This window comes from Pinus tabuliformis, chromosome 2_2 (assembly GCF_031772625.1).
Source record: "Pinus tabuliformis cultivar Carrire ecotype Pingquan chromosome 2_2, CPIR1, whole genome shotgun sequence".
NCBI classification, from domain to species: domain Eukaryota; kingdom Viridiplantae; phylum Streptophyta; class Pinopsida; order Pinales; family Pinaceae; genus Pinus; species Pinus tabuliformis.
This window is the reverse complement of record NC_142300.1, coordinates 74,971,207-74,992,538: the sequence shown is the minus strand read 5'-3', so window position 1 is coordinate 74,992,538 and position 21,332 is coordinate 74,971,207. Positions and strand designations below refer to the sequence as shown.

Genomic DNA, 21,332 nt, shown 5'->3' with positions numbered 1-21,332 from the left:
TAAAGACCCACTTAGTCATTTATTTCCAAAGTCACTTTTCCTTTCTAATTTTTCATTGACTTTATAAAAGTCACTTTAAAATTAGACTTAATAACTTTATCACTTAAAGTCACTTTTAAATTAGATTTAACTTTATAAAATTATAAAGTCACTTTAGGAGAAAAATTAAATTCTTTTGGACACTTTTTCCTAGGCCAAAGATCAAAGCCTAAGGGAACCACCTGTCCTCCGGTACCAAATTTCAACATTGAAGGCCACCTCTATTTATACTAAAACGTTGAGCACAAGTGGGGTTTATTTGGTTGCTGGTCGACCTTGATGAATTGTCCCATAACACAAATAAATTCATATCTCCATGAATACTTATCAGAATCGGATGATCTTTAGATCAATCCTACACCTCTCTATGAGAGAGATCCAAGAAAAAATCAGCTTCCATTAATAAGATGACCCACATGGAGTTTGGCCCTAGTTGCCAATTATAACACATGGTCCCAGATTCCAAGACTCAAGATCAAATTCATAACAAGCTCTTGAATTTTAGTGAGAGCCTTCGTACCTTTGGAATTTTTATGGCAATAAGAAATAGAGCAAAGAGTCCCCCAGGTAAAAACTGTTAAAATTTGCAAATTCTTATATTAATAGTTTACTCATTCGATTTCAATTTGAATTTTGCATTGTTGCAATTCTTGAGTCTAAGTTTCAACTTTCAAATTCATTTGCTAGTACTTTTTTTCCTTCCACTCTTTTTGCAGCATATTGGTAACAACAATTTGGTAGTGAATGCCCTCGATTGCAAAAATTTGCACTTTGAATTTTGAGCCAAACATGTAGTGCTTCAGGGTGTGAGCGGAATTGGAGTGTGTTTGAGCGTATACACACTAAGAAGAGGAACTGTTTGGAGCAAAAGTGGTTGAATAACATGGTTTTTGTTCAGTACAACCTTAGGTTGAGGCGCAATCAATTGCTGAATAAAACTCTTGAAACAAGCAACATTGTCTTGGGCGACTTTGATACAACATCCTAATGGGTTGTGGAGAGTCAAGCACCAGCATTTGACAATGAAGACCTTTGTTGGTTGGACTTGGACCCACCTCCACAGGATGCAGACGCAGATATATCAGAAGCACCAATAGCAGCTTCAAAGCCAGGGGAATCAAGCCACAATCCCATTGCAGACTTGGATGCTGCTCATTCTTCAGATGAGGATGAGGAGGATGATGATTGATGATTTGATCATTGATTTTCCATAGTTGTAACTTGTAGTATTGTAGGTTGTAGTATAATAATATGATCTAGCATGTTATTTTGGACTATAAAGGCCTTTTAGAGCCTGCTTCTTGATGTTTGTAACATTATTTGTTCAGCGATGTTTTGCACTAAGTGCTATTTTGGTTATATGCACTATTACTTGCTATATAAATGAGAAATTTTGCATGCTTGTGTATAAATGGTTTGGATTCATATGGATGTACATGAACATATCTGTTTTTTCTTTAAAATATGAATATTTTATGTGTTTTTGGTAAACCGGTTTTTTTTCCAGTTTTTTCCAGTTCCGACCGGTTCCCAGTCCACAAGGTTTTTCTATTTGATGACCGGTTCAGTTCCGATAACATTGGATCTTTTATGGAATCCAAGATCATCCACTCAGCATTCACTTCCTTCTTGTTGTGGGTTACCAATTCTTGTGGATCAGTAGGTGGAGTCACAACGTCCTTGACAATATCACAAAGATCATTCTCTTTGAATAAGATTGTAACCTTCACCTTCAATGCTAAGAAATTTGAGGCACAATCCAATCTGTTCTCAATCCTGAGACTAAATGATGATATCTCTAAGATCTAGTGCACAGACTCCCCAATCTGAAAATTAGTTTGAAATTCTCTAACTGCTGATCCATTTTTTCAATAGCTAATCTACCACTGCAAATCCTTGGGAATCTCAATCAAAAAAATAAGCTTTGATACCATGTGCAAATTCCATGCCCTAGGTGACTAATATCCTTATGATCTCAATCAAACAAATAGATGGCAGAAATTAATTAATGCTGAAATTCAATTTCAGACAATAGCACCAATCACACAATAGGCAGAAATTAAGTAGCGGAAGCATAAAATTAAATTTTGCGTGCACACAGGTAATTAATCCATCAAATCAATTTTTAATTCCTTCAAAAAACATATATATAATCCTCCTCATTTTTCCCAATAAAACAGCACTGCGCAGTTACCAAAATCACCCTGAACTTGAGCTTCTACAGGATGCTTGAAAGGTACAGCTACTGGAGAAACCAGAAACAGCAGTTCACTATCGTACAAACTGTGCAACTAGAATCTATTTTTAGCATTACTCCTAATCTAAGTCATGAGGTACAATTTTAGACTTAGTTAAATATAAAACTTTCACTTTTTACTAAAGTGAATTAAAACAAAACAAAAAGGAATTATTTTTCAAAAATATCTCGTATTGTTTTTCGCACGTTCACTCTAAACCTGTGCGAAAGTTCTTGTCTGAGCTATAATTCTCAGCAAATTGTAGTGCACATGAGATTGGTGGGCTAGCTCAACTGATTGAGATCTTTGAGCTTCAAGTACGAGCTCTCAGGTCAATTCCACATGCTCTCTGCCTCTATTTCATGGCTCACTTGATGTCCCATCCGGGTCAAGCACTGTAATCAACATCAATAGCTTTTCATTTGGGACCATCCAGAAATGTGGCAAAGAGCCCAGCATTTTCAAGATTTTTGTTGGAAAAAGAAATGTAGAGCACACAATGGGATTTTCACACCTTTTCATCCAATGATGAAATTATATCGGGCAAATTATCCCTTCATCATGTTAATCCACACATCTGCTCAATAGTAAATTAACAAATGTGCCCATGCAAAACAATTTAGTTGTCTTGAATGATTCCTTAGTCACATACCCTAGGTTTAGTCTTTTTCAATTGATTAGATTCAATCTTAAAAACCTTGAATTTGATTAATTTGGATACATAAACCCATTGGACACGTTCACTTGTCACACATCTCTATCCCTAGGCACCTATTGATTGTATGATGTAGTCTCTGTTGTTCACTATTGAAATATAAGATGCATTTTCCATAAATAAATAAATAAATAAAAAGCAAAAAAAGATTAAAGTGCATAATTTAGATGTGTAAAACTATTACCTTCTTCAAATAGACCCTTTAGAGCCCATAAATCACCCATAATTGGCCCACCTCCTCCTGTCAATTATAGTAAACAACAAATGAATTAGACAGAACTGATAGACACTAGCTTGCGGAGTTCCTCTAGATTTTGTATCCCGGAATCAAAACATATCCGTGCCTATAAAAACTTGAAGGCAATAATTTATATCCTAATTAAAGGACCTTTGAATTCAAAATTAGAGTACAAACTACAAACAAACTTCTCATTAAACTATTATCCATTTCAAAGGTCAATAGTTACCCAAAAAAGCAACTTTACATGATATCCCATAAACATGGTAAGTTAATTAAAAATTTCTAATCATTTCATTTCTGAAAATTCATAAAATATCGACATTATACTACAATATAATACCTATGGAATATATTCCTTATCTATTTCTTCTTTTTCAATGCACAAAATTTGGACTTCGATTTTTACCATCACTATCTTTTGTCACTAATCTTTTTCTGTGTGAACTCCCTATCCGACTGTCACAATGAGTTTGACTTTAATGTTTGCAATCATTACTAACTATCAGAAGCTGTTCCCTGAAAGCACAATGTTCCAGCGCAATTGTTCCAACAGGTAGTTTCCACAAGTGTATTGGTAGGGCAGCCGATATTTAAATTTTAAAATTAATTATTTCATAACTCTCAATGCTTCTGCTGCTCCTCTAAGGTAATGCTTATTATATTTTGCAGCAATATCCTCATGCAGATGGGTATCTTTTTGCTGAAAGCAGTTCCCAAGGCAGCCTAAATATTGTTTTCCAGCACCTATTACAAACCCCCAAAAGTACTCTTGACAGGTACGAATCACTCTCAATAGCTACACGATAGAATTGTTATTTTAGGATGTTGTATTGGAGAGGCCATAGCAAATCAGCGCTAACATGAGGAAATGGAGCTTGCTTAGCATGTATGCTATAGAAATTTCTTTTTCAACAGCATCTCCATGGTCTGCTGTCAAATTTCTGGTGATTTATTCCTCTAGGAATTTTTGTCCTGCAAGTTCTACATTCTGCAGCTGTGGTCATTTTCAATGAGTCAATATATTCCAAGCAACAGTGAGAAATATATGTTATATAGTGTGGTATATCTATTTAATTATTTTCCCCAAGATGGTAGCTCCTCCAATCTTACACAGATTGTGTTTATCAGCATGAAGATCTGTGGCCAAGGGCCATGGAAAGTTTATTGCAACAAGCAAAAAAGACCTGGCCACAGGCCAGCAAAGTTCAAACTTGCTCTGATACGGTATACCATTTGTGATGTACCTTGCAGTAGTCACAGGATGCCATAAGTATTTACAAGAAAAGGGACAAGTCCATATTTTCAAAAGGAGAAAATTAATTAAATAATAAATGTTAAAGATGCAAGAGATGATGATCTGCAGTCAAGAACGCCATCATATATATAGTACCTAAGAGACACAACTATTCTAATAAACACAACACTTCATAATAATTAGTAAATATAAATAGTGTTCATTAATAACTTATAGGTCGAACAGGCTTAAAATCATATTCCACTCCAATAGCATAACCTTAGAATTTCTCAATATGACTATCCCCAATACTGGTTCTTACTCCATTCCCTGCAAAACTAAGAAATGTTAGAGAATCGCTCAAACTGTGTGCGTGTAGGGCTCTTGCCCTTGATGCTGCCATGCAAGTTGCCTCCTGCATGAACCAAAGCTCAAGTCACAATAGAAATTCAAGAAAACTTCACAGTAAAGATCCATTCCAAAGGTTTCCATTTTGTGAGATGCGTTGTCATGTCCCTTCTCAAACACATTAGTCATGGGGTGCAGCTACACATTTTTGGCATCATTTTTGGCTTATGAGGAGGACCCCACACATAGACTTAGGAACTATAGGGGAATTCGACTTTATTTTTGCAGCTCGTGGAATATGGGGCCCACCCACATGACTAATTCGAACTTGGCCATTCGATGAGCTTGGTTGCAATTGAATTAGTAGATGGAGGGGCCCACATGAGACTAAGGGGGCCCAAGGTGATAAAAGGAGAAGGAGCTCTCATTTTTGAGCATCTTGATCATTTGCAAACAAACACACCTTTGTACGTTCTGCGGCTTAGCGAATCTACCAGTTGTTTAGCCACGAATCTTCCAAGTGGGAGATTCAACCTCTTCTTCGGAGGACCATCCGCACCCGCCCTAGGGAGGTTGTTCCACAGGGATTTCAGAGAGTTCAGCATAGTCACCCACTTCAGCCAGCTATGCAGAGAAGGGGACTGAGTATTTCCTGGGTAGCCAGAAACACGCAGGAGGAATTAGAGCCAGCAGGGAGGTCCACAACTTGTTGGGAGTTCCGGGAGCTTAGGAGGCTATTGGTTGAGGGCATTTTCGCTAGGTTTTACAACCAGCTAGACCGGTGTATTAGCAGTACGAATTTTTGGGCAGGGAGATTGTGCAGAGACCTCCAGCAGCAATTTCGTGGTGCTTGGGAGAGCAGTCATCTTGGCCAAGAACCATCCTGCAAGTCGAATTTGGCAGCAGCAGTTAGGGAGAGGCTCCAAGGAGGCCGAAAATCCAAAGTCAAAATTAGAGAAATTCCCTTCTGGGTTTTTTTGGGTTTTGTCCAAGGAGTCCGGGGCTGAAAGGATATAATTTTTTGGGCAGTTTTTGGGCACATTCCAGCAAGGCAGTTGTTTACTAGGACAGTGCAGTGTTGAGTGGTGTAGCAACTGGGCAGCCTTCAGCTCAGTTATTTCTCACCTGGGCTTTGTCAAGCTTGTTATTGGGACAAGCCCAAGTGCACCATTCCATTTTATATTGTACCTAGCTCTCTGATTTTATAATATATGGCTCAGCAGTCCCAGATTTACAGCGTTTCACGGATGTCTAATGCATGTTTTTAATTTTATGTTGTTGCACTATTTATTTGTTTAAATATCACTCATATTCCTACTTAGGAGCATTACACACGTCTTGTTCATAGGTAGAGCAGAGGCATGATCCATTGGTATTGAACAACATGAGAGCTAAATCATGGGTCGTCACTCTTCATAGAGAGCCACAGGAGATGCCTCTCCCCCCTCAGATTCCAAGAAGGCCCTATTCATAGAAGTTGCCTTCTATAGTTTGGTTTTCACCTTATTTCTCCCATATAGTTAAATGCCCATTCCTATATCCATACATTTAACACTGAAAAAATATTTTTTTGCTGAAAACACAAATTCTGAAAATTTTACAAAATGTTGAAAATGCAGAAATAAAATTCAGCAGTTACAAACAGCCATTAAACACAGAGATTTTTGGTCAAGGTGACCCTGGAAAAACCCCCTACAACTCTTGGGAAAAACCCGTTCGAGAACTCTTCTTTATTTCTGGAAAATGCCTTTTTACTGTGAGAAATATTTAGCAAAAAATCAGCAAACAAATTTTACAAACTTATCTCGATTTCTAAGCCTCATAGCCCACTGGAAATTTCCAAACAGCAAAACAAAACACTGAAACCTATTGTACGACTGTTGTACGGACTGTATTGACTGTTGTACGGACATGTTGTACGGACGATATGGACAGGCTGTATGGACCTCGATTTTTGTGCAGAAAATCAGCTGCCTCGATTTCTGTGCAAAAACAAATCTGCCTTTTACTGTTTGCTCAGCAAAAATCTGCCTTTTACTGCTTGCTCATTCAGCTGTAAGGATTTGCTTAAATGCTGCCTTGGTATGTGTGCCAAGTTGCTGCCTCCTTCTCCTCCTTGTCCAAAAATCTCCCTTGCTCTCTTGCTCTCTCTCTCAATCTGCTCATGAAAGAATGACTGATCTTTTTCTCCTTTTCCTCCCTTAATCCAACCCTAAATGACTTTTGGGTGATCCCTAAATCCAATGGCTGGAATAGATTGAGATCTAGGGCTAAGATTAAATGCTCATTTAAATCTCACTTTCTATTTTTTAATTCACCCCACTTTAATAAAGACCCACTTAGTCATTTATTTCCAAAGTCACTTTTCCTTTCTAATTTTTCATTGACTTTATAAAAGTCACTTTAAAATTAGACTTTAGTAACTTTATCACTTAAAGTCACTTTTAAATTAGATTTAACTTTATAAAACTTATAAAGTCACTTTAGGAGAAAAAATTAAATTCTTTTGAACACTTTTCCCTAGGCCAAAGATCAAAGCCTAAGGGAACCACCTGTCCTCTGGTACCAAATTTCAACACTCCCTCTTACCAAGGAAGGTGTTCCTCACCACACCTATCTTGTCTCTGAAGTAGTCATGCTTGCCCCATGGTAAGGCTTTGGTAAGAATATCTGCAACCTGCTCATCAGTGGGAATATGCTCAGGCTTCACAACGCCCTTCTGAACATAGTCTCTGATGAAATGATATTTGATCCCGATATGCTTTGACCTGTCATCAAATACTGAATTCCCTGTGAGTTTAATGCAACTCTGATTGTCACAATAAATCACTGAAGGTCTCAACGGCTGACCAAATAAGCCAAACAACATCTTGCAAAGCCAGATGGCCTCACAACTAGCTAGACTGGCTGCCATATACTCTGCTTCCGCTGAACTCAATGCTACTGACTGCTGCTTCCGGCTGAACCATGACACTACTACTGAACCCAACCCAAAACAGCACCCTGAAGTGCTCTTCCTATCAGAAGCACAACCTACCCAATCAGAATCAGTGTATCCTGCCAATCTCACTCCATCCCCCTGCCTGTAGTCCAGACCATAATCCACTGTCCCCTGCAAGTACCGCAAAATGTGTTTTGTAGCCACCCAGTGAACCTTCCTAGGCTCACACATAAACTGACTCATCGTGTTGACTGCAAAACAAATATCTGGTCTAGTGTTGACCAAATACATCAAGGAACCAATCAGCTGCTTGTACAATGTGGGATCCACCAACTCGGAATCTGAAGCATGAAGCTTCTTCCAGTTGGTAATCATCGATGTCGTCATGGGTCTACAATCCTCCATGTGGAATCTGCCAAGGATGTCCACAATATACTTCCCCTGCCCCAGGAAGAAATGCCCCTCCTCCTGCCACACCTCCAAACCCAAAAAAGTAATGCATCAAGCCAATGTCCTTCATCTCAAACTCCGTCGCAAGATCTCTCTTGTAGTGCTCTATGAGTCTCTTTGCACCTGTAATGACTAAGTCATCCACATACAGCACCAGAATGAGAGGCTCCTCACCTATCACAATAAAGTAAAGGTTCGGATCTGCCTCACTCTTTGTGAAACCCATCCCCTGCAAATATGTATCTATCCTAGAGTACCAAGCTCTGGGAGCTTGCTTCAGGCCATAAAGGGCCTTCTTCAGTCTGCACACATGGGACTCCTTCCCATGCACCTCAAAGCCCTATGGCTGCTCAATGTACATCTCCTCTTGTATGAAGCCATTGAGAAATGCAGTATTCACATCCATCTGGTGGATCTTCGAACCCATCTCTTCTGCTATCGATATAATGGAGCGGATCGAAGTATATCGAGCCACAAAGCGAAGGTCTCCTCATAATCAACTCCCTCTACCTGGGAGAACCCTCTAGCCACAAACCTCGCTTTGAATTTCTCAATGCTGCCATCTGCAGCATGCTTTACCTTGTAAAGCCATCTGGAAGTAACCACGGATTTGCCCTCAGGCCTCGGCACCACCTCCCAAACATCATTCTTCATGATAAAAGAATACTCCTCCTGCATGGCCTCTCTACAGACTTGCTGGCTAGCTGCCTCCTCATAGCTAGAAGGCTCAGAGTCAAGGATGCTGGTAACCATTGCCATATAGCTACAAAACCTCTCAGGTGGTCTACTCTCTCTGACTGGCCTCTTCGGCTCAGCAACAGATGTGGCATCTCTCAAGGTGTCCTGAAGCCACTTGGGCTTCCTCTTCCCTGAGCGCACTTCTCCCACTGGAGAATGAAACTCCTCCTCATCATCATCATCAAGGGCATGAACTCCTGACTGTCTGTCTGCTGTCCTCCTGCCTGCACCTGAACCTGTAGAAGCTGAGGTACCGTGTGAACTGTCCATTAGTGGACTCCCTAGTGAACTGCTCTGTATGCTACCCGGAGCACCACCCCTCTGGCTCGGCGAGCCACTGCTCACTGACGGACCTGACATCCTCATAGATGTACCTCCAGATCCTCCTGATCCCTGCGACTGACGCAACTGCTGTTGAGGGTCTGGCTGATCCAGATACTCTAACTCCCGTGATCTCCTAAAGGCCCTGTCCTCCTCGAACTTCACATCCCGCCTAACAACAACTTTCCTCTGTGCAGGAATGTAAATCCGAAAGGCCTTTGAAGTCTCACTATAGCCCACAAAGATACCCCTCTTTGCGGTGGGCTCTAGTTTGGTCCTCTTCTCCTTGGGTATGTAGGAGTATGTAATGCACCCAAAGATACGAAGATGACCAATATCAAGCTTCTTCCCAGAGAAAGCCTCCTCCGGAGTCATGTGCCCCAAGGCACGATGCGGACTCCTGTTCTGCAAGTAAACAGCTGTGTTGCAGGCCTCTGCCCACAACAACAATGGCAACCCCTGATCATGTAACATGGCTTTGGCAGCCCCTATGATGGATTTGTTCTTCCTCTCCGCAACCCTGTTGTGCTGGGGGTTGTAAGGAACAGTGAACTCCCTCCTAATGCCTGCCTCCGCATAATAGTCAACAAACTCTCCAAGGGTGTACTTTCCCCCATTGTCCGACCTCAGGGACTTGATCTTCCGACCTGGCTGTGTCTCCACAAGAGCTCTAAACTCCTGAAACCACTTGAAGACCTCACTCTTGGTCTTCAAGAAATAAATCCATGTCCTCCTTGAGTGATCATCAATGAATAAAACATAGTACTCATATCCACTCAAGGAAACATGAGACATCCGATCGCTCACATCGGAATGAATCAAATCAAGTATCCCAGTCGCTCTGCTGTCACTGCTGGGAAAAGGGGATTTGGCAAACTTGCCCATCGCACATCCTTTGCAAGTATCAAAGTGATCAGTACTGAAATCTGGCCCACCTGTAGTGATCTCCCGCAAGGTCCTCAAGGCTCCATGATAAATATGTCCCATCCTGCGTTGCCAAATCTCACACAGCTCAGAACTGCTAGCTCTGCTGTCAGTACTACTGCTCAATGCCAAAAGGGGCTAGAATGCAAACTTGTACACCTTTGCATGGCGTACACCTATCACTCTAGCTGAATCAGCTGGAGTGCCCCTGGGATACATCAACACCTGTCCTCCCCTGAACAGTACCTCATATCCTCTGTCCTCCAAAGCTGAGACAGATATGAGGTTCTTCCTCATCCCTGGCACATAAAGAACATCTGACACCTTCAAGGGAGGTTTGGACTCCCTCTGAAATGTCAGTGTCCCCACACCGACTGCTCTAACAACTCTGTCATCACCGAGTACTACCTCTATATCAGTGCCACTCTCTGAAAGCTCTAAGAAGTACTCCTGGACTCCTGTCATGTGACGTGAAGCCCCACTGTCCACATACTAGATACCCGAAGATGCTCCGCTAATCGAGGGAAAAGCATGCTCCCTCTGAACCTGTGTGGCAGGTGATCCTGCACTCGAAGACTCACACGTAGTGAACGCAAACTCCCGGTCAAAACGACCTGCAAAGTCCTCAACCTTTGTCGAAGCTGCCAAGCTCTGGTCCTTCCCCTTCTTCTTCTTCTTCTCTGGACACACAACTGCATAGTGTCCCATCTTTTGACAATTCCAACACTTCACCTTGGAATAGTCCTTTTGTGTGTTACCCTGTTTACCTTTACCTTTGCCTTTGCCTCCACCATTGCTTGTGGAAGCCTGCTTCTTCCCTTTGCCTTTCTTGCCTCCTGCGAACAGTGCTACATCCTCATCCTGCTCAACTGGCTTGGCTGCCCCAAGCTGACCTTTCCTGATCTCTGTCTGAATGCAATCATCCCAAAACCTCTCCCATGTGGGAAGGGTCTCACGTGCACAAACCCCATCAGCAAAGTTCATCCATGGACGAGGGAGGCCATTCACAGCAATCCGCACCAACTCAGTGGGTGGAATGGCCTCTCTAATTGCTGTCAACTCATCTCTCACATTAGTAATCTTTGTGAGATATCCAGCTGCACTATCATTACCCATCTTAATGTTCTTCAACTTCTCCTTCAGGACCATTTTTCGGTTCTCATTGGTACTCTGGTAGAGATTGGACAATGTTGTCCACATCTCATGGGCATTGCTCTTTCCTCTCACATGAGGAATGCAATGGTCTTTGACTCCGTCTAGAATCAGCCTCTTACCCTTGTTGTTCTTTTTATTATACTCAGCCAACTGAGTAGCATCAGTAGGCACAACAACAGGGTTTTGTGTGGTATGCACCATGATATCCCAGACTTCCGCCTCCTCAAAGATACTTTGCATTCTCTCCTTCCAAACGCTGTAATTTGTATGCCCATCCAGCCTATCCTCCACCGTCAATTCCAATGACATTTTGTTGTCCTTAAACTGAAAAAATAGCATTGTTGTAGTAAAGATAAAGCTGTTGTTTGTGAAAAATCAGCTTGAGGGAATTTTCTGAGTGAAAAATCAGCAGCTGTAATTTTTCCTACTTGTTGTCCCAAACTGCACTTCAGCACTCAAGCTATGATACCATGTAGAAATTTCTGTTTTCCCACCCTGGTTTTCAGTTTCACCTTATTTCTCCCATATAGTTAAATGCCCATTCCCATATCCATACATTTAACACTGAAAAAATAATTTTTTGTTGAAAACACAAATTCTGGAAATTTTACAAAATGTTGAAAATGCAGAAATAAAATTCAGCAGTTACAAACAGCCATTAAAACACATTTAAACACAGAGATTTCTGGTCAAGGTGACCCTGGAAAAACCCCCTACAACTCTTGGGGAAAACCAGTTCGAGAGCTCTTCTTTATTTCTGGAAAATGCCTTTTTACAGTGAGAAATATTCAGCAAAAAATCAGCAAACAAATTTTACAACTTATCTCGATTTTTGAGCTTCACAGCCCACTGGAAATTTCCAAACAAAACAAAACACTGAAACCTGTTGTACGACTATTGTATGGGCTGTACGGACGGGCTGTACAGACAGACTGTACAGACCTCGATTTTTGTGCAAAAAATCCACTGCCTCGATTTCTGTGCAAAAACAAATCTGCCTTTTATTGTTTGCTCAACAAAAATCTGCCTTTTATTGCTTGTTCATTCAGCTGTAAGGATTTGCTTAAATGCTACCTTAGTATGTGTGCCAAGCTGTTGCCTCCTTCTCCTCCTTGTCCAAAAATCTCCCTTGCTCTCTTGCTCTCTCTTTCTCAATCTGCTCATGAAAGAATGACTGATCTTTTTCTCCTTTCCTCCCTTAATCCAACCCTAAATGACTTTTGGGTGATCCCTAAATCCAATTGCTGAAATAGATTGAGATCTAGGGCTGAGATTAAATGCTCATTTAAATCTCACTTTCTATTTTTTAATTCACCCCACTTTAATAAATATTAAAGACCCACTTAGTCATTTATTTCCAAAGTCACTTTTCCTTTCTAATTTTTCATTGACTTTATAAAATTCGCTTTAAAATTAGACTTTAATAACTTTATCACTTAAAGTCACTTTTAAATTAGATTTAACTTTATAAAAATTATAAAGTCACTTTAGTAGAAAAAATTAAATTCTTTTGGACACTTTTCCCTAGGCCAAAGATCAAAGCCTAAGGGAACCACCTGTCCTCCGGTACCAAATTTCAACAAGTAGTAGATACTAGAAACCAGCAAGAAGAATAAAAGAAATGCCAACCAGCAACCCAGTTCGCAAAGAAATCTGAAAGTAATCCTCTTTTTGGTTTCTCAAATCCCCTTATGTGCGTCAGAGGGCCAACATTCTCTCAATGCAGCTTTAGTGGGTAAGTTTACTGATTTTTGACCTAGTCCTATAGCTATTGACCAGTGGGTTTTGAGCCAATCACTATCGAAAATGCAAGGCCAATTATCCTTTTTTCCCGATGGGAGAGGATTTTTTTCCTTCATATTCCACCTCAAAGTAGGCAGGGATCTTATTTTCCACTTCAGCACCTATTTCATGGACAGCAACAATTTATATTGTCACAGACAGTCATTAGGCTTCAAACTAGTGGAAGAAATCATAGCCACCCTTGCTTAGGTTCACCTCCAACATTACCCTTTAATCTTGTGGACAAATCCACTCTAAAGGAGATTGGGAGAAGTGTAGTGCAATTCATTCATTTTTCCATGCCCAAAGAGAGCCAATTTTCCTATGTTCACATTTGTGTGGATACAACCCTGGAAGAAAGAGCTATCGAAGGATATTCTCTTCCAGCTGGATGGTTGGTCTTACCAACAATAACTATACTAGCAAAATATACTCTACAAATGCAACATGTTACAAATATCACTAGCAAGGTGTGGACTTGGAATCAGAGAACCTCAATTTGAATCATCTATTTACAACAGTTAAAACAGTGAAAAACGTTCACCAAACTCACCTAAGGATCCTTCAACATCGCAAGCAGAAACTTCATACCTGAAAAACAGGCAAGAGGAATTGACATCATAGCAAGCTCTTTTAAGACAGGAAACGAAAATTTAGCTATAAGAACAGGCAAGAGGAAATGAGATCTCGACATAATATTTTCAAAAAAGAAATAGAAATTCAGTAAGAGACCTTAAGCTCATGGGAACAGATGATCTAGAAGAAGGGCAAGGTCTCCCCATTTACCAAAGACAAAAAATTGTTCCAAGCCAAACTTACAAAGGAATGCATTTGGTAGACAAAAGAATAAACCTCTAAGTACATGGACTTCCAACATTGACCTTATCAGACACATAGGCACTTGCTACTTTCCTTCATGACACCTTGGACCTAAAGATTATCAATGTTGAGACAACTTGGATCAAGACAAATTTGACCCTTCTTCTCCATTCACAAACCACCAAAGACCATCTAAGAACACCCTCGGCAAAGAGGTGTATTTCTTCTCTCCACACAATATCTTCTAGGATGAAAACCTCAAAATATCCCAAGTAGAGGAGCCCCAACACTCCAACGTGTTATGCAATCTTTAAACCACGGGATCTATCGTTGAGCGCATAAACCTACAAATTTAGGGAGGCATGCACGCAAGAACTACAAGAGGTGGTCATGCTTGTTGGACTCCCTTGTAACCCCTATAGGTATCCCTTTGAGTAGTAGCGCATTAGATAGAGCCGCGTAGGGACTGCACTTCCACGTACCCTTGGGTATATCGGAAGCCCCTTAGGGTAACTTGAAACATAACCTTAGATAAGTTGTCGGTCATCTTGCTACAACAGTACATTGAGAAGAGCACTCGGGGAGATTACTCACACGTTCAATAGGGTAGTCAAGTAGTACGGCTAGGGGTACGATCTATCCTCCTTAATTAGCGCTCTAAAAGATCGGACCAAGTACTAATGTTGGACCCCTATGTATATCGCGATCTATAGCACCTGACACTCCTTTGTGACCATAGTTCTCTAAGCTGTTTGAAGATCACCCCCTACCTTTTCATCTAGATCAGATCCAACAGTTGGGGTTCGGTCACCGCTCTACAGATCATATCCAACAGTTGGGGTTTGGCCACCGTTGTACAGATCATATCCAGCAGTTGGGGTTCTGTCGTCGCAGTACATATCAGATTCAGCAGTTGGGGTTTTCACAGCATAGATCACTCTTTGTGCAGTGAGGGTTTTGGCCGCCATAGTCCAAATCAAATTGTCGCAGCACATTTTGTAGTGCCAAAACTTTCAAGTTCGATTATGATAGTCCAGGCACGATTTTCGCAGGATATTTGGCAGTATCAAGCATTCAAGATTTCTACCACCGCAATATTGATCAACTGGGAGTAAAAATCCTTTCAGAGTATAAACAAAAAAAAGAAGTTTGGGGTCATCTCAAGATGCTTGCAAGAGACCTAGCTCATAAAATTCACGGCGCCGAGCTAATCGTTGTGGTACCATTCACCTATAAGCCCCCAATTTTCATGTGCTCCCAAATTTTTCTCGACGCGACTTCAAGTGATGCACATCACTAGACTCTTGAGCTTGCCCTCTTTCCAACCCTACTACTCTTAAGTAAGTTCCAAATTTGACCAGGGCTAGTGTATGTACAGTACGAGGTCTCAAGTTATGGCTACAGAGAAGGCAATAGAGAGAGTTGAAGCTTTCGAGAAGAGACTCGATAACTTCCAGGCATCCATTAACAAAATCACAGAAGCATTGACTACCCTGAAGATGTCTCGTGAACCCATAAGGGAAGAACATAGTGTTGATGCCCACGTAGAAGGAGAATCCAGCCATCACATTCATTTCCATGGAGGTCACCAATATTCGAGCCACTGGACACCCAAGCTAGACATGTACAAATTTGATGGCTCTAACCCAGCAGTATGGGTGGCACAAATGGAACAATATTTCCACCTTAACAATATTTGGGAAGATGAAACTAAACTACATGTGGGAGCTCTTTACTTGGACCAAGAGCAATGGCAGTGGTGGCAGTGGCATCAGAAATGCTATCCAGGGAGGCCAACTTGGAACATGTTCTCAAAATCCATTTGTGACCGCTTTGATTAGGAATCTCACTTTCTGGGTCATCTCACTAAGCTCAGGCAAATAGGTACAATATGGGACTACATTGTAGCCTTTGAACAATTGGCCATCCAGACTAAAGGACTAGGAGATGCCTTTTACTTGGAATGTTTCATCAGTGGCTTAAAGGAAGTTATCCAAGCCCATGTCAGAATGCATCACCCAACTACTTGGTTGGAAGCATGCAACAAGGCCTTAGAGGTAGAAGTCGCTTTAAATGCCCAATCCAATCGTCCAAATTTTGTTGCACGGGCACGTCCCACCCTGGCTACGAGTCCCACCCAAACACTTAAGGTTCAAAAAGTGTCGTCGGCAGTTGGCCAAAAGAAGCAAACAAGGGCTCTGCTACTATTGTGATGACAAATACTCCCCGGGACATAAATGCAAGGAACCAAAATTCTTTCAAATTGACGCTACTGAAAACAGCTCTGTCGATGAAGCTCCATCCACTGAAGTGACTAAGGAGGAAGAGGGTGAACCCCTAACAGACCTGGACACTAATACTCCAACTACGCCATATGAGTCGGTTATCTCAGTCCATGCCCTAGTTGGCATTTCTTATCACCAAACTCTCAAAATCCGATGCTGCTTTGTCCATAAGAGAGTACAAAAGCAGTTCATTGTTTTATCAGGGCGGTATTGACTTTCTGAGTCCTCATCGTTGATGGGGGCACCATGAAATGTGAAGGCCGCTGTGAAAATATTAAGCTTCAAATGGGGGATTATCACCTCAAAACCCACATGTTTTCCATTGAAATGGGTGGTTGTGACATTGTCCTTGGTGTTGAATGGCTCCACACGTTGGGCCCTAATACAATGGACTTCTAGGAGTTATGATATGAGCTTTAAGCTAAACAACCCAACTCATACATTGCAGGGACTCCAGGAAGGTGCTCCTACTATCATCAGCTCGCATCGAATGGAGAAGCTTTTAAAAAAGGGCCATCATGGGATAATAGCACAATTTAATGCCATTCATGCCATTGAATCCACTCCTCCTCCCATTCATCCTAATATGCAACAGGTATTAGATCGCCACTCACGGGACTTCAACAAACCTAAGAAGCTCCCACCCTCTAGGGGTGAACATGATCATAGCATCCCTTTGCTCCTGAGTACCTAGCCGCTAAATGTATGCCCCTATCGATATCCTTTTGCCCAAAAGAATGAAATTGAAAAAATCATTAAGGAACTCCTTGAAGCCGGTGTTATTTGTCCCAACACCAACCCTTGTTCATCTTCGGTGGTCATGGTTCTAAAGAAAGCCAGTGAATGGCGCATGTGTCCAAACTTTAGGGCCCTTAACAAGCTCACCATAAAGGACAAATTTCCTATCCTAGTAGTTGATGATCTGCTTGATGAACTGCATGGTGCCAAATTTTTTACCAAGTTGGACCTCTGCTTAGGCTATCACCAAATACAAATGAAGGAAGTTGACATTCCCAAGACAACCTTCCGAACTCATGAAGGCCATTATGAATTCCTAGTCATGCCATTTGGTCTTTGTAATGCCCCATCCACTTTTTAGAGCATCATGAACCACCTTTTGAAACTGTATCTCAGAAAATTCGTCCTTGTCTTTTTTGATGACATTCTCATCTACAACATAACATAGAACACTCACCTTGAGCATGTTGACTAGGTATCGCAACTACTCCAAGATCATAAACTATTTGTCAAATTATCCAAGTGTTCCTCTGGCATGGAAGCAGTAGAGTATTTGGGACTCATTGTAGGTCGTGAAGGAGTGAGGGTTGATCCGAAAAAGATTTAGGCAACGCAAGGCTAGCCACAACCAAAAATCTTGAAGAGTTTGAGGGGATTCTTGGGTCTCATGGGCTACTATCGCAAATTTGTCCGCAATTATGGACACATTGCCAGGGCCCTCACTAATCTTCTCAAGAAAAAAAATCTTTTTTTGACTAACGCAACTCGACAGGCCTTTTTGGCTCTCAAACAGGGCATGTGCTCCACTCCAGTATTGGCCCTACCAGACTTTACAAAACCTTTTGTGATTGAATGTGATGCTTCAGGTACGGGAATTGGTGCAGTATTAATGCAGGAAGGTAGACCATTGGCTTTCACGAGTCAACAACTCAATGGCAAGCATCTAGGTCAATCTACATATGAGAAAGAAATGATGCCCATCTTACATGCAGTAGACACGTGGCGACCATACTTATTGGGGCGTCGTTTCCAAATCCACATTGACCATCATAGCCTAAAATATTTCCTCGAGCAGTGTCTATAATCGCCACAACAAAATAAATGGCTCGCAAAATGTTGGGATATGATTATGAGATAATTTATAAGAAGGGGCGTGACAATGTAGTGGTCGATGCCTTATCACGCCAATTTGAGGATGAGGGAACCCTTTTATCCCTTTCTCTACCCATACCAGATTGGATTGAAGAGGCTTGTCATGAATGGTTCTCCCACCCCTCTATCCCAACTCATTAATAGATTAAGAGCAAATCCTAATTCCTCAAAGGACTACTCTTGGAAGGATGAATTTCTTCGCTATAAGGATCGAGTAGTGCTATCCCCGACCTCCACCCTCAAAACCCACATCTTGGAAGAGTTGCACTCCTCTCCGGTCGCAGGACATTTAGGCTTTCAGAAGACTTATGCACGAGCACATCGCTCTTTCTTTTGGACCGGCATGAAGAACGACATTCTTACTTTTGTAGTTGAATGCGAGGTATGCCAGCACAACAAAGGGGAAACAACCAAGCTACCAGGAACCTTACAACCATTGCCACTCCCTACTTCTGTTTGGACAGATGTTTCCATGGATTTCATTACAAGTCTCCCAGATTCAAGCAACAAATCAATCATCATGGTGATTGTTGATAGACTTTCCAAATATGCTCATTGTTGTGAGCTGCCACACCCATCCACCCCAACATTGGTGGCTCAAGTTTTCATGGACCAAATCTTCAAACTGCATGGCATGCCGACTTCCATTGGGTCTAATCGAGACCCCACTTTCACCAACAAATTTTGGCTGGAACTTTTTAAGTTATAGGGCACACAACTCCAACTAAGTACAGCTTATCATTGCCAAATTGATGGTCAAACAGAAGCAGTCTACAAATGTTTGGAGACCTATCTACCGTGCCTCACTTCAAGCAAGCAGCGTCAATGGGTACAATGGTTGCCTTTCACTGAATGGTGCTATAATACTAACTATCATGAAACCACCAAGATGACGCCATATGAGGTAGTGTATGGCCAACTCCCACCTTCACCATCTTCCTATATCCACAGATCTTCCAAAGTACAGGCAGTTGATCAGCTCCTACAGAATCGTGCCACCATGATTGCTCATCTCAAAGATAATCTACATCAAGCTCAGAATAGAATGAAGCAACAGGTCGACCAACATCGTTCCAAGCGGTCATTTCAAGTAGGTGACCAGGTGTTCATGCGGCTCCAACCTTATAAGCAGATCTCTCTCAAAGAAAAGGGTTGCTAGAAACTAGCACCAAAATTGTATGGCCTTTATCAGGTACTTCAGCATATAGGAGCAGTCGCTTACAAACTGGCCCTGCCAAGTACTTCAAAAATCCACCTAGTCTTCTATGAAACTTGCCTCAAGAAAGTTGTGGGGAAAGATTGCCGAGTTCAAACATGTCTGCCAGAATTGGATGAGGAAGGCTCACTTTGGCTCCAACCTAAACAAGTCCTCGATACTCACAAAAGACATCTTCGTGGCTGCACGATCAAGGAAGACCTCATCAAGTGGAAAGACACCTCTCCAGAAGATGTGACATGGGAACCAGCCACTATTCTTCAGTAGTTTCTGTAGTTGCAACCTTCAGGACAAGACTTCTTTTGATGGGAGAGGGCATGTTAGGGTCTAACCCTAACCCCTTTATTTATGTAATAAGTTGAAGGGGCCTAATCAGAGTCATAATTAGTTAGTTGAGTCAATAAAGCCCGTAAATGGTTATCCGCATTAATAATAATAGTAAGTGGTTGACCCACATTATAGAAAAGGGACCACAATTAGTTATAAACGGGTCATAGTTAATAAATAAAATGGTTAACCCATATTATGCAAGGGACCACTAGTAGTTAGGGTTTTGGATGTCATAAAGCTATAAATAATTGCAGATAGGAAGGGAAGATCATCGAGTCTTATTGTAATTGAGCTCTGCTCTGATGGAGGTTGCCCCCTCGAAGAGGCAAGTGAACATTGTAATCTGCTTCTGAATAATAAGATATATTTGCAGCTTGTCTCAATTCATGTGATATTTCTGTGTTTGTTTCTGGCAATATTGTTTTGTATTTCTAGCACTTTGTTATTCTCGCAAGTCAACTGCATAACACATTGGCCATCCCAATGATCACAAAGCCAAAGTGGGGGTGGAAGGTACACCATTCCCATAGCAAATTGGAACTGCAATGGAGCTTTCCAAAACTCTCTAGGAACACTTCATGATGTGACTAGAACTAGGGACTTCCTCTTTCTCACGAATATCTACATGAGTTTGGAGTGAACATCATACACCATTGGAGGCCATAACTAGTCTATGGCCTACAGAAAAGGAATGTGTTAATCCAACAGCGTTCAAGGATTTGGTATGGTTGCACGCCTCGTCCATGACTCCATCTAAGATAAGTTTCTATGATTGCCTCAAATGAGCATGCCAAGGTCAATGTCCATAGCTACCCCTCCTTCACTTGAGATGTCTACATTATGATTTGCTACTTTCCACTAGTCGCCTCACATTTTGCACTATGATGAGGACCCCTTTATCATAACGTAAACAAATATCCCACATTATTCTACTCTAAGTGAGGTTATCCTCTTGGGGGGAGGGTGGGGGGTGTTCAATGCCCATACCAAATCCTTGCAAATTATAATCCATAATAGGACTAAGGATACACTTTTCCCTTAGGAGTTTGCGATGAACGCCATGTGTTTGCACAAGTTTTCAACGAATGATACAGGCCTCTCACAACTTACAAGTAGCACCTTGCATAGCTTTGTGAGTCTCGTGATTTGGTGCTCCTAAATGATCTATCTTGCTTCCCTAACTTGGGAAGTTTCCCATGTTTTCCTGATGGAGGGGGAACCATTGTGGTCAATTATATCTTGACCAACCAAGATTTCCTTCCCCACATTCTTCACTTCTTTGTATACCCCTTTCCACTTGCAGATTATGCCCTCCTCTCTTTCTCTCTCAACATCCCCTCCACATCTCCCTATGCTCCATCTCTTCCCTCTATAGCACCCCTTGTACTATTATCCACTTCAATCAAGAGCTAGTCAATACTTACACATCCTGCCTTCATCATCTGCATTTTTCCCTCCCATGCTTATTTTCCCTTGCAACAGTGTTAGCCAAATATGAGCTTATCTGCATGGTCCATTGGGATGATGCTCTCGATGCAAGATTCTTCATGAGAACCTTTGTTTTTCCTTCACACACAACCCCTCCTCCTTCCCCCCTATTTCAAATAAGAGCTTATCCCCATGGCTAGTTGGGATGATGCTCTTGATTCTACCCCATGAACCATTGA

At 41.5% G+C, this 21,332-nt stretch overlaps 1 protein-coding gene across 2 annotated transcripts in view; it reads right to left on the bottom strand.

Moving 5' to 3' along the window:
- Positions 1 to 21,332, bottom strand: part of LOC149191513 (Galactose oxidase/kelch repeat superfamily protein) — a 464,035-nt gene that overhangs the window by 366,163 nt on the left and 76,540 nt on the right. For both annotated transcript variants that reach the window (XM_089404308.1, XM_089404307.1), the window contains exon 9: positions 3,176 to 3,232. In XM_089404308.1, the coding sequence (XP_089260434.1) occupies positions 3,176 to 3,232 (57 nt within the window). The remainder of the gene's footprint in view (positions 1 to 3,175; positions 3,233 to 21,332) is intronic.